Source organism: Anoplophora glabripennis, unplaced genomic scaffold (genome assembly GCF_000390285.2).
Source record: "Anoplophora glabripennis isolate ALB-LARVAE unplaced genomic scaffold, Agla_2.0 scaffold43, whole genome shotgun sequence".
In the NCBI taxonomy this organism is placed as follows: Eukaryota; Metazoa; Arthropoda; class Insecta; order Coleoptera; family Cerambycidae; genus Anoplophora; species Anoplophora glabripennis.
Genome location: NW_019416281.1, coordinates 270377 through 284080, shown reverse-complemented (window position 1 = coordinate 284080; position 13704 = coordinate 270377). Strand labels below are relative to the sequence as shown.

At 31.6% G+C, this 13704-nt stretch overlaps 1 protein-coding gene across 1 annotated transcript in view; it reads right to left on the bottom strand.

Moving 5' to 3' along the window:
* LOC108907619 (nephrin) overlaps positions 1-13704 on the bottom strand; it is a 372803-nt gene that overhangs the window by 150336 nt on the left and 208763 nt on the right. The window contains exon 6 of the mRNA XM_023457403.1: positions 4206-4369. Coding sequence (XP_023313171.1) covers positions 4206-4369 — 164 coding nt within the window. The remainder of the gene's footprint in view (positions 1-4205; positions 4370-13704) is intronic.

Sequence of the window (13704 nt, the reverse complement as noted above, 5' to 3'; positions counted from 1 at the left end):
TATTCGGATAAAGCTTTCTCTTACGAATACAATGATGTAAGGTTTGATGATCTATCTCAAATAACAAGCGAGGTATTGCAAGAAAATGACATTCATTTCAAAAAATTACTTCATGTCATTTTTCATGAAATAAATTGTACTTGGAAACAAAACCGACCTGTCCCGGCGTTTTTTAAAAAATCACTCAGTATAAAAGTTATGAATTTTGTTCCAAACTTTATCATCACGCTGTATATTTCTAAAAGATAATGCGAATAAATAATAATGTTGAATACACAATTGAGAAACAAACAAATATTATTAGAATTGATAATACTATTATTAAATATTATTCATTGCACAAGAAGACTGATAAAACCATCCTAATAAAATGTGGAAATAAACAATCCTTCTGAAGTAGCTGTTTTACGTGTTGCGTAGTCTTTGTCAAAGTTACAGCAACAAAATTAGGTACAAGATATTTCTCTGAATTATTATAACAATTTCAATATATCAGGTATGTGTTTTTGTATCAATCATATTTCGACATATTATTTTAGACAACTGAAATAACGTCGACAAGCTGAATTCATGCATCAATTATCATTCATCATTTAAAATTTTACAACCGAATGTTAATGTTGCTATAACACGTCTATTATGCAACGTATTCATTCCAGATTCCAAGCATAGATCTCTACTGGAAACATAATGGTTATCCAGCTGTCTATTATAATTTTCTGCATTTTCTCTGCATTATTGATAGCTGGCAGTGAACCATACACAATTAGTGCAATTTTTACATCATTTATTCTTTAAACAATCCACATATTAAAAGAAGCAGAAGATTCCAGTAACGATTTTCTATCAATAAATGACGCTCCTGTAAATTGACCACCACGTTCTCCCGACTTAAATGCATTGGATTATTTTTTATGGGATCATCTTAAGTCCGTGGTTTCCATAACATCGGTGGAAAAGGGAGAGCAGCTATGGCACTGTCTTCAAGATGCAACAAATACTCTTAGAGGCGACGAAGAAATTATGCAAAGAATCCATTTCAATTTTCTTCGTCGTGTAAATCTTTCTATGCGTGTAAATAGCCACTTTAAATAGCTACTGTGACATCTTTATTTATTTGCATTCATATTTTCCTAATTTAATTTTTGTGTCAAAATTGCTGCCAATGATTAAAATTACAAATTTCGAATAAAGTGAGAGTAATCGAGTCTTATCAAGAGTACCTTTTTTGTAGTAAATAATTTACTTAATCTAAGTATTATACTTAAAATTCAAAGTTCTACGCCAATGTATTGATATTACTCATAATATTGATATGGGGTTTTTGTCCTATAGAGCGGTGTCAACTTACCAAATTTTAGCAAAATGGCATGAGGCGTTTTAAATTTATAAAAAAAAACGATTTCAAAATTGCAACTTAAGGCCCGTAACTGCCCAAATGGAACAACTTTGAACTAAGGTAAGTTTAGCCAAATCGACTTATTTTGAGCAGCACTCTATCTGGTGGGGTGTTGAAAAGGCTTTTCTGGTACACCCTGACTTTTAATAATCTGCTGGTTCCTCACAGGAGGGTGTCAATTGACAGTGAGGTTTACGTCACCAATTTTCAAAACAATCTGTTTCTGGAAACATTAAGAAAGTACTGGTCTCTTGTGTTCACCCTGTATTTTGGAGCAAAGATTTATTTGACCAAAAATTTTTCTTTTTNGTAAAGGAACCGGCGTGTCATAACGAGATTGAACGCGGCGCAGACACGCAGACAGTGCCACACATCTGCATCTATCCGATCCAGTTTACTGTATCATGACACAATTGTGCTGACACGTTGTGTTGATACAGCAAGCCGTGTCGGTATTGTTGTGTCAATACACGAAAATTTACAGTGTTACCCATGCCTAATGGCAATGTCTTCAAGATGCAACAAATACTCTTAGGGGCGACGAAGAAATTATGCAAAGAATATATTTCAATTTTCTTCGTTGTGTAAATCTTTCTATGCGTGTAAATAGCCACTTTCAATAGCTACTGTGACAACTTTATTTATTTGCATTCATATTTTCCTAATTTAATTTTTGTATCAAAATTGCTGCCAATGATTAAAATTACAAATTTCGAATAAAGTGAGAGTAATCGAGTCTTATCAAGAGTACCTTTTTTGCAGTAAATAATTTACTTAATCTAAGTTTTATACTTAAAATTATTTTCTTCCAGTGGCGTAGAATTATGGAAGGTGCAATTACTAAAAAACCAAAGTTCTACGCCAATGTATTGATATTACTCATAATTTTGATATGGGGTTTATTGTTCTATAGAGCGGTACCAAATTTTAGCAAAATCGTATAAGGTGTTTTAAATTTATATATAAAAGAAAACGATTTCAAAATTGCAACTTTAGGGCCGTAACTGCCCAAACGGAACAACTTTGAACTAAGGTAAGTTTAGCTAAATTGACTTATTTTGAGCAGCACTGTATCTGGTGGGGTGTTGTAAAGGCTTTTCTGGGACACCCTGACTTTTAATAATCTGCTGGTTCCTCGCAGGAGGGTGTCAATTGACAGTGAGGTTTACGTCACCAATTTTCAAAACAATCTGTTTCTGGAAACATTAAGAAAGTACTGGTCTCTTGTGTTCACCCTGTATTTTGGAGCAAAGATTTATTTGACCAAAAATTTTTCTTTTTCTTTTTGGTGAGAACTTGAATTTTATACATCTAATTGCATTTATTACAAGTTAATTTTCGGTACTTTCTCAAAGTCCAAAAAGTTCCTATTCGAGACATAAGAGATTTGAAAAAAAAAATGTTTTTTTGGTTTTTATTTATTTTTTTCTATGAAAGCCATTTGTTTTATATTTAGTATGAAGTGTACGAATGAAACGCTCTATCGATTTTACGAATTATTGTGAAAATGAATCAATCATAGGCGTCCGTAAGGGGCTCGGATTGCCCGTATTTTTAATATAATTTCTACGTCTGGAAATTTTTCAAAATAAATATATTTTTTTACATTGCGGTTTATTCTAGAGCAAAAAGGTATCTTCCTATTTTTAAATGAAATTGTTAGTTTTTGAGAAACATTTCTTCTTATGGATTCATTATATATGTTAAATGGTTTAGTTTTTCAAACAAAGTAATACAGAATAAAATATTTAATTTTGAGAAACAAACAGAAATAACAAATTAATAATGCAACGTAAACTCAATGACTGAGGAAATATGTCAAAATACGTATAAACAATTGTTATTCTAAAAATCACCTTCAAGGAGCATGAGATTTTTTTTTTCAAAAAATCTGTGCCACCTACAACAGTTTCTGTAAGTAATAAATTAAAAAAGATAGTTTTAGATGTCACTTTAAAATATTATTAACATGTAACTGATATATTCTGGACTCCCTTCTTAATCATAAATTTAAATAGTGTCGTACATATGTAAGTACTTCAATCATTACCCTGTTTACCTAATTGTAATGAATTCATAAGAAGCCATTTTTCTCAAAAACCAAGCATTTCATTTAAATATAGTAAGTAGTATCTGTAAAAAATATATTCATTTTGAAAAATTTCCAGTAGCTTAGAAATTGTTAAAATTAGGAAGTATCAGAACCCCTTAAGGACGCCTATGATTGATCTATTTTCACAATAATCTAAACATTTATATAACTTCTCATTCGTACACTTCATACCAAATATAAAACAAATGGTTTTCATAGTTTAAGAAAAATTCAATAAAAACCAAAAAAAAAATGTTTTTTTAAGAGCCTATACCTTTAAAAGGAAGCCTTTGGACGAAAAAGTGTATGCTCCGAAATGACATTATTTTAATGAGATCTATCGATGGTTAAAGTCCTAATATAATGGCGTGTGATAGTGACAGATCAGTATTAAGATCAAGTAACAGTACCTGTCCCAAGTTGGTACCTCGAGGAACACCTGAATAAGCTTTATATTAATTTGAAATGATACTATTACATTTCACCAAGATTGTACCATTTCTTACATAAGAAATTATATACCTATCCGGTATTTCTGTGTTTCAGCAATGTGAAGTGAGCAATTAAATCGGCATTATCGATTTGCTCCTCCTTTGTCTGTGGGAAGTATTTAAATACCTTAAATACCGGAAGTTGAAGTTCAAGCGATTATTCCCAGATATTCATCTAAGCGGAACTTGTTCGAAAATTAAAATTTATATTTCAGCATCTTACCGATTGTGAGGAATTATATTTAGGTGGTTTTAACTCCTCCCCATCCATAATCCAAGTTATTTTTGCTGGGGGCCTCGAACCGAATGTCTGACAAGGAATTTCGTATTTCCTGTCTGCGGAGAAGGGATTATTGCTGCTTAGTATCTCCGCTGCGAGAGGTCGAACTGGAACAAAGGAATATTTTGAATTAATAAATTTTAATATGAAATTACCGCTACACGATATTTACTACAGGAAGCGGCGGCCTTTATTTTCATTGAGCCGAAATACAATTCGGGATCGATTTTCGTGCTCATTTTATTTACAGTAGAGCCCACGCTTAGATACTTTTTGTAATGTAGAACAACGAGTAATAACACAAAATATCAAAAAGTAAACTCTTATGAAACAGTTTTCCGGTTACAATTATTTTCATCGCGAGCTAGCATTGATTTTTGGAAGTAACTAATACAAATTATCAGACTGTTTCAGTTCAAAGTGAAACAGAAAGGGTTTTTTGGCGAGCCAAACCACATCAAACCCGGTTAGCTCGAGTTTGATTGTGTTAAGAGTTTGAGTTAACATTTGACAGAACTCGCAAAAATTCTTTTGGTTTGGATATCTAATCAATAATAAAATCGTAACCTATAATCTATGATAGTGCTCGTAGCTCAAGTTGTTTGATTATTTCTTATATACTATAATTGTTATTCCTAATCTGAAATGCACATCCATGAAATAACGTTAATGTATAGATGGTTATTAAATCAAAATGGGTTTACCTTTTCACAAATATCTATTCCCACGTAAATGTATCGTCAAAAAGGAAGTTAATAAAGATCTATACAGTACAATATAGAATATGCATACCTACGATTAAAGTTATTTGGATCCTCGATTACTATTTTTTTATTATCAATTTTAAATATTTACTTTGTATTTTTTGCAAAGTTAATCCATTATCAATTTTTTTTATTTACAACTTATACCTATCCAAACCTCTAAAAAAACGAAGTAGTGACTAGGTACGATGGTACGAAACAGAAAATAAATAAACAAAGATAGAAATATTAACTTAATATCCAAACCAACCCACAAGTCCGGTTTGATGGTTAGGCAAACTCTGCCAAACCGGGTTAACTACATTTCTCGCCGAAACGTCTATCCTCAACAAACTATAGTTAACCGGGTTAGCGGTTTTCTCGCCAAAAAACCCTTAGAGATTAGAATATGCTACGCGGTGTCGTGCGTAACTTTTCCATTCGTGCGTAAAATGCTTTTTACAACACTTATTACGTAATATACTATTATTCCACTAGTGGATAAGGTATCATTTTAGACGGTTCATATGTGTGGATAAAAGGCCGATTATAAGGTGATTGTGGATAAAATATTTTTATTGTCATGTTTTTAGTTAAAAATTTTTGGTAAGGTAATCCCACTTATTAAGGGGGACGTTCTTATGAGCAATATTTTGTCCAGCATTTTACAAAATCTAAGCAAGTTAAAAACAATCACTTCACTGTACCAGTTATACAGGGTGTTCCTTAATAATATACGAATGTTGTGTGATTCTACATGGAAAATTAATAGTTTGCTTTATAAACTATGGTACAAAAATATTCCGTTGCGAAAATACGGAGTGTTAAGATTTTAGGAAGAAGAAGGAAATTAATTAATATTTTCGAAACCACTTGACATATTTTAGTGATATTTAGTACATAGTGACAGTTAATAAAGGCGCATGTTTTTCAATACAAACATAATTTTTAATTGCAACAGTGGCGTGCGCACGAGCACTGACTGGTATTTTTGATATTTTTGAAGATGGTGCGCCAATGGGTATTTTTCTCAAATAAAATTATTATTGAAATTCACGTTCAAATCGAAAGATAAGAGCTCTCTTGAGTTTTTGTCCTGCGATGCGCTGTGTTTGAGTAAAAAACCTACAGAATTATTAATAATTTTATAACAAAAATTAAATACATTACTGGTTGGCACCTGTGTATTAACGACATACAACACTAACATAACATTACAAAAAATATCAAACTATTATTAAAAAAATTGTTGAAAATAGCATTCTTCTCTAAATTCATCTACAGTATTAATGGGATACATAATCACACGCCCTGGAATCTTCACAAATTTGCTGGACAAAACAGGAAAAGTATATTTTCTGATGTTTACAAGTCCTCCGTGATCTTTCAACGAGAAAAATTAAAGGAAATTGCTCTAGTTTAGCGTTACGCATCGTCACTTCTATAATTGTCTTACTAAATGTGAGATTTCTCGTCTATAAATGTATTTTTTTCATAATATTAGGAATTTTAAATATTTTTATGTCCCAAAAAAATTTAGTATAGAAGAAAAACAGCTCGTATCGAAAGTCTAGAAATATTAATTTATTTTTTTTTTTTATTAACCTACTCAAAGTTCATTTTCAACGACAACTTTTTATCTATCTATTACGACTTTGGCATAAAAATCATGTCGACAGAAAAATAAACTTGTTACAGCCACAGAAAAAAGTTTTTATCAATTTTCTGTACCTATGTGTTATTAAAATATCTCCTTATCTCAATATTGCATATCAAAGTTCAAACACAGTAAATATTAGACCTATCACTGATGAAGGTCTTGAACAAAAAAGACTACATAATTTTCAGCCTCGTATAGAATTATGTTATTGGTTTTGGCAGCAAGTGGTACAACAATCAAATTATACAAGCACAGCACTTTTCCGCGATATTATTGCAAAATTGTCTAAAGCAACATAATACAAGACAACTCTCATCTCGTTAGTCAAAAAATTTTATTAGCTAACTTTTGTATTTAGACAAATAAGTGAGGAAAACAGTTTTTTAATTTTGCACAGGGAAAACCACCAGTTTTAGCGAAAAGTGACTCACAGACAGCTTGTAGGGAATAAAATTATCTACAAAATAAGACTTGTTAAATTAAAATCGGTTAATAAACAAAAAAGTTATTGCAAAAAAACAAGAAAAGTGCCCATTTTTTAATTTGTTTATAACTATCGCATTTATTGTTAAAATTTTATAAAACCTATGACAAGTTGAGGGCTTTTGTCATACTTTAAAAGTGTGCCAAAAGTGGGCGCTGTAGGGGCAATAGTTTTCGCACAATTCAATTTGTTTATAACGGAGTCTCCAAAAGTTATGAACTTTGAGCCTCTGTACAGGCGTTAGTTTTCAACCAAACATGATTCTGAGAGCGTCATTGTAATCTTAAAGACGTAATTAAGCGACCTATTAAAAAATATCACCGTTTTTTTACATTAACATTCTCAAATTGTGCATTAAAAAACCGTGCGTTTTTCGCTTATAAACAATTTGAATAAAATTGCTGCTATTTATGCTACCTCACCGAAAACAGATGCAATGGATAGCTGGCAAAAAATACAATTTTTTTTTTTAAAAGTACCCTCTACGACCAACAGGAGCCAAGATAAGAATTTAAAAAAAAATCGTAACGCAATTGTTTATAAACATTAAGACTTGAATTTTTCGCAAAATATAGTGTGGAAAATTCACGACTCACGAACCCTATAAAGAGAAGGTACTCGCTAAGTAAACTGTTCGGCGGCCGTTGGCGTGGTGGTGGGGGAAGCTCGTCCAAGCGAGTCGCGCGCCCGAGAAAAATGAAATCCATGAAAAGTTCAAATTGATGCGCGCTGTAAATTTTGCAATATCTTGGCTTCTATCCATCGTAGAAACTTCTTTTTTTTTTAAATTGGGGAAGCTCGACAAAAATATAAGAATGGGCATATTTACGAATTCGTAGAACAGCCCTGAACCCCAGAAAAAATCTTTTATACTTAATTTCTTTTAATTTACAAAAAAATCATAAAAATTATTGTTAAAGGAAATATTAATTAAAGTTTCAATTTCGGAATTATTTTACTATTATTAAATAAATAAATGAAGTTATCGTTCATTTAAAAAGTTACTGTTTTTACATATTAAGCCAGCGCCAATTTTTGGCACACTTTTAAAGTATGACAGAACCCTCAACTTGTCATAGGTTTTATAAAATTTTAACAATAAATGCGATAGTTATAAACAAATTTAAAAATGGGCACTTTTCTTGTTTTTTTTTGCAATATCTTTTCTGTTTATTAACCGATTTTAGTTTAACAAGTCTCATTTTGTAGATAATTTTACTCCCTACAAGCTGACTGAGAGTCACTTTTCGCTAAAATTGATGGTTTTCCCTGCAAAGTAAAAAAACTGTTTTCCTCACTTATTTGTTTAACCAGAAAAGTTAGCTAATAAAATTTTTTGACTCACGACATGAAAGATGTCTTGTATTAAGTTCCTTTAGACAGTTTTACAATAATATCGTGGATAGGACTTTTTTCGAGTAAAAATTTTATTTGCTTGGCTTATTGTAGTGAATTCACGTGTCCCGCAGCAAAATTATCGATCAAATATAAAATTATCATTGGAAATAAAACAGCAGTTTCCTTATAATGCAAAAGTATAACGGTTTGCAAAGGTGATAGTGAATTAAACAACTTCTCCTTTGACAATAATTTCAGTTTCTGCTGGTATTAATGTTCATGAATATGCAGCCCCCAGATATTTAATTGTCCGCTGCCGTTCGGAGGAACAGATGATTAAACCTATCAGGAAGAAATTTATAGTTGGCCGAAAATTAATCCGAATATTCCCGCTGCATTGTTCGAAGTAATGTTCCGCTGCGGCACAGACACTGACCTATATATAAAGTTTTATAGTGTTTCAATTTATCTGCCGCCCTATAGGTACGAAAATACAGCCGGGGCCCTTCGGGAAGTTATTAAATGAGAGCTTTAATTAAACTGCGCCTCACTACATTGTTACCCGGTACCTTCGTCTGGCCAGACCGAAATCTAATTTATAAGCAGCTAAATGACGTGAACTTTGGTCCGACTTGCACATCCTTGCCAATTGGTGTAATAATCAATCATGATTTAATTTAATCATGAAGTTTACCAACGAGCGTGGATGTAGACATGTACCTGGTGTTCTAAAATTAGGAGACAATATAAGGAATGAGGGTATTTGGCTCAAATCAGTTAATTTAGTTAAACGTAAGTAGGTACATGGAAAAAAAATATATTACAAATGTATACAATTGTATCACTGTTAATTAAAGTTTATGTGAAAAATACAACTACAATTAATTTAATTCGCACTTTGCCAACAAATTGTATTCAAAATGCATTTAGTCAACTTAGGGTGCTACTGATAGGATCTTGTTAAATAGATCCTGATCAAATGTCAAAGATTCATATACAGGGTGGTCCATTAACGGTATCGAGGGGCTGTATACAGGAAACTAGACGTGCTGCGATTATGGGGTAAAATATCTATTAACAAATACGGCCAAAGGAAATTGATTTAAAATATTTTGAGGTTTGTAACTTCACCGCTAGGAGGCGCAACTGCTATAGTATCACAGAGAATTGTCGTATTTTCGAAATTTCGCCTATATAACCTAAGTTGAAAATACACTTTTTAGATACACTGTTAAACCCTTCTCAAGTTTTATTTGAACTTTTTTTTGTTATTACCATAGCAACGCCAGTATGAAGGACGCCACCTCGAAATTTTTAAATTGTTACAACTTCTAAATGCCTTAATCGATTTCAATAAACGATGGCTCATTTAGAAAAAATTTCAAGGTGGCGTCCTTCATACTGGCGTTGCTATGGTAATAACAAAAAAAAAGTTCAAACAAAACTTGTGAAGGGTTTAACAGTGTATCTAAAAAGTTTATTTTCAACTTAGGCGAAATTTCAAAAAACCGACAATTCTCTGTAACACTATAGCAGGTGCGCCTCCTAGCGGTGAAGTTATAAACTTGAAAATATTTTAAATCAATTTCTTTTGGTCGTATTTGTTAATAGATTTTTTACCCCAAAATCGTAGCACCTCTAGTATTCTATATACAGCCGCTCGATACCGTTAATGGATCACCCTATATAGTGAAAATGTTGGTTAGAGGAAAGATAAATAATTTCATAATTGGGGATACTTGAATAACTTTGCAAATAATGAATAAATTAAGGATATTGACTGTACTTTTCAACCTCAAAGTGTCTTGAACAATCCCTGATAATTTCAAAACGCTGCGATTTTTTTTCTTAAATTTTCTTTTAAATTTGTCGTTTTTGCTGAAAATTAATGTAATAAGTAATTTTTTTAAGTAAAAAAATTTTTTAGCACTAATCCATATTTTCTTCATCAAAAAAATTCATGATTCTAAAAAAAAACTGAAAAAAAAATTTTAATATATCCCCAAGCTACACAAACGTCAAAAAAATTTGGTCGTAAAAAAATTAAATGAAATGCAAAGTCAAGCACAAAAATCACCACTAAGAGAAGTAGAGAATTTTTTTTTAAAAGTCGAATTCATTAAAAAATAATATTATTTGCTTGATAATTCAAAGGAATAAAAAAAGTTCGAAACATTTCTGTTAAGGGTAGTTCTTTTTTTACTATTTTTAGCTCTACTTTCACCTCCTTATATTTTGTACAAACTTTTCCAAACACCCTGTATATCGGCAACCTTGTATATGTAATATAAACAATTTGAATAAACGTTATTTCATATCGTTACTGAACTGAGAAGTCCTTTTACGATTTTTACCCTATTAACTAAAATCAGTTTGTTCGAAAAATTTCCAGTATGTACATGCACCGCGTATAAATTGGGGAACGTGAAATTTCACTTGAATGCATCTATCATCCAGAATATTAGAATCCACGTACGAGCTATGGCAAAACTTGCATTTATGAATATTCAAATCTTAGCCGAGCTACGGCCGAAGGTTTAAACTGTAATTTCATTCTACTAAAACTCATTTAATCGGAACTGGAATAAGTCGCTGAATATTTACTATCGATTTTGCCCACTGTTTTCCTGCGTCTCGCTGAGGACGGTACGTTCAGAAGAATTTGGGCGTATCTAATTATAAAATATTAAACTTTATTTTAAATAGAGTTTGGTAACATTTTTCATCATTAACTGCATTCTCTGCGATACTGCTTTTGTTATTTTTTATTCTAGGTATCGCAGTGTTCCAGAATGGAGTTTTATGCAAGCGTCAGTGAGTAAAAAACCTATCCAAGAATGCAAAATCGACGTCCCAACTGTGCATCAAATAATAATGGTACCAAAACTGCATAGAAATGCTGTTAACCTTGGGAAAAAGTAAGTAAAAAGTTTAATATTTACCATAAATTAATTTATTCCGTTGCGAATGTAACAAAGTAGGTTCTATCCTTCATAAAAAAGATTCATTAAAAAGGGATTAAAAAACCAAAACCTTTCAACCTTTTTAAAAGCAGTCAAATATATTATTTTCAAGCGAATTTCCCTTATTTAACGGCAGGACTATGAATATTATCGTCATTTTCTTCAGACTCGCTGTCGTTCGCTTCCCTCACCCTTCCGTCGCGCCACGGCTTGCCGAAAATCAAGAGACCCACTGACTTTTGACAATATTCCTTATGCACTTCATACTTCCACAAATAAAATATTTTTATCTGGGAAAGTACTCGGGTTGCCGGTTATGACAGTATTTTTTTTTACCGCTACCAACCTAACTTGTTTAACAATAGGCCGTCAACTTTGACAGTCTGTAACTCCGTTGTTTTTCAACGAATCTTGACGATTTTTTTTAACTTAAAGCTCTTTTCATAAGCTTTCCGAATATGTAATAATATATAACTATATCACGCTCGTGCGTCGTATATTTCATTTTGCAACTAAGGCTACAAAATAAAAAAAATTCCAGGTTGCAAATTTGAAATTAAAAAAAATGATAGATTTCAATGTATCATTATGAAATCTACCATGAAAAAAATCAGTGCGATTGTGGACGATCCTCGGGATCGTCCAGACTAATATTTAGTTAATTTGTTTATAAGGCCATAACTTGTAAACTATTCAACTTACCGATTCCATATTTCGTGTGAGTTATTAGACAGTGATAAGGAATGAGAGGATGCGATGCCAAAACGTTCTGGTAATAATAAGGCAGTTTATAACTGTTTAATTCAAAAGTCATAAATAAACTTCTTCTGTCTATAACTTTTGATCTAATCAATATTTTTTGAAGCTCGAGGGCTAGTTTTGTAGGTCTTTTGAAGACGAAAAAAAGTACTGTTTTCTCGTGGTAACGAACGGAAAAAAGTTATAAGCGAAGAACGTGAATTTAGGTAAAAATTATACAATTAACCACCCTGTAAACAATCTTCCCCTCATTTTTATGACTGTGGAAACTAACATATCATTGTACATTTAGCATCTATAGTGATAAATTCAGCTTGCCGAAACAAAAAGTCACGAAATGGTCATTTCACAGCTTATTTTCCTGGCCTATAATGTTTGTTTGCTTGACGGGCTGTAATAAAATGAATTTGACGTAGTAGTCACTTGTCCTAAGTTTTATAAGTATGTATCTTGCATATAGTGTGGATTTATTCTATTTATTTTTAGTGAATTATAAAACTGCGAGAACTTTGTAGTTCGTCTCTTTCTTTACTCTTTGATGCTTATTAAGAGCATGATTTATTCTATTAATTGTACTGGGAATTAAAATATAAAGCGAAGCGCAGTCAGTATAGATTAATGTATTTTTTACGCAACATATTTCCATGTATCCAATGCAAATAAATATCATGTTTCATTAAAATTGTAAAGTGTTTACACAGTAGTACATATATACAAATCCCAACTTTTAATTGCTAATGAAATATGGCAAATTATTCAAATAAAGCCAATAAATAAAACACTGATTTGCGGTAAATAAATAGTCAAGTCAATTGCAATTTAGTATTCTTCCACACAAATGGTATTTAGTTAAAACAAATATATGTACCTACGCGTTTAATGCAATTCAAATAATCTGTCTGTTTCTACTATTTAATTTTATTGGTACAGCTGTGGACAATAAAATCTTTCCATTTTAGCTGTGCTCATATATGAATGAATTTTGCAAGTGAATCTGTTTAATAGTCTTTATATTCATTCAAAAGGTACTAAATTGTAAGAAGTATTGTTCACAATAATACAATGTTTTCTGTAGCTAAGTTTTGCAGATTGTAGATTTGACGTATACAGTATGTCCTCGGTTAGAGCGGAAAAGAGGGAAAATATTTTTATTTTTCGTTTTACAAGAAAAAAGCATTCTTGACTCAAAATTTATGCTCGTCTTTAAAATGCGGTTGGCAAGGAGAACCATCATCTTGAATGTACAGGGTGATCAGAAAATCGGTAAATATAAAAATCGTTCAAGAATAAACTGCCTTTGTTTTCAACAATACAGAAATATGTTATTAAGGAAAGTTGCTTAGAATTGAACTTTGTATTATAATTTCAATTTGTGTACGAATCGGCCTACTTTGATAGAAACGGACAGTAAAACATATTTATTCTTCATTTTACCAGAAAAAGAAATTCTTGATTAAAACTTTTGCTTGTCTTTCAAATGAGGTTGGCATGGAGA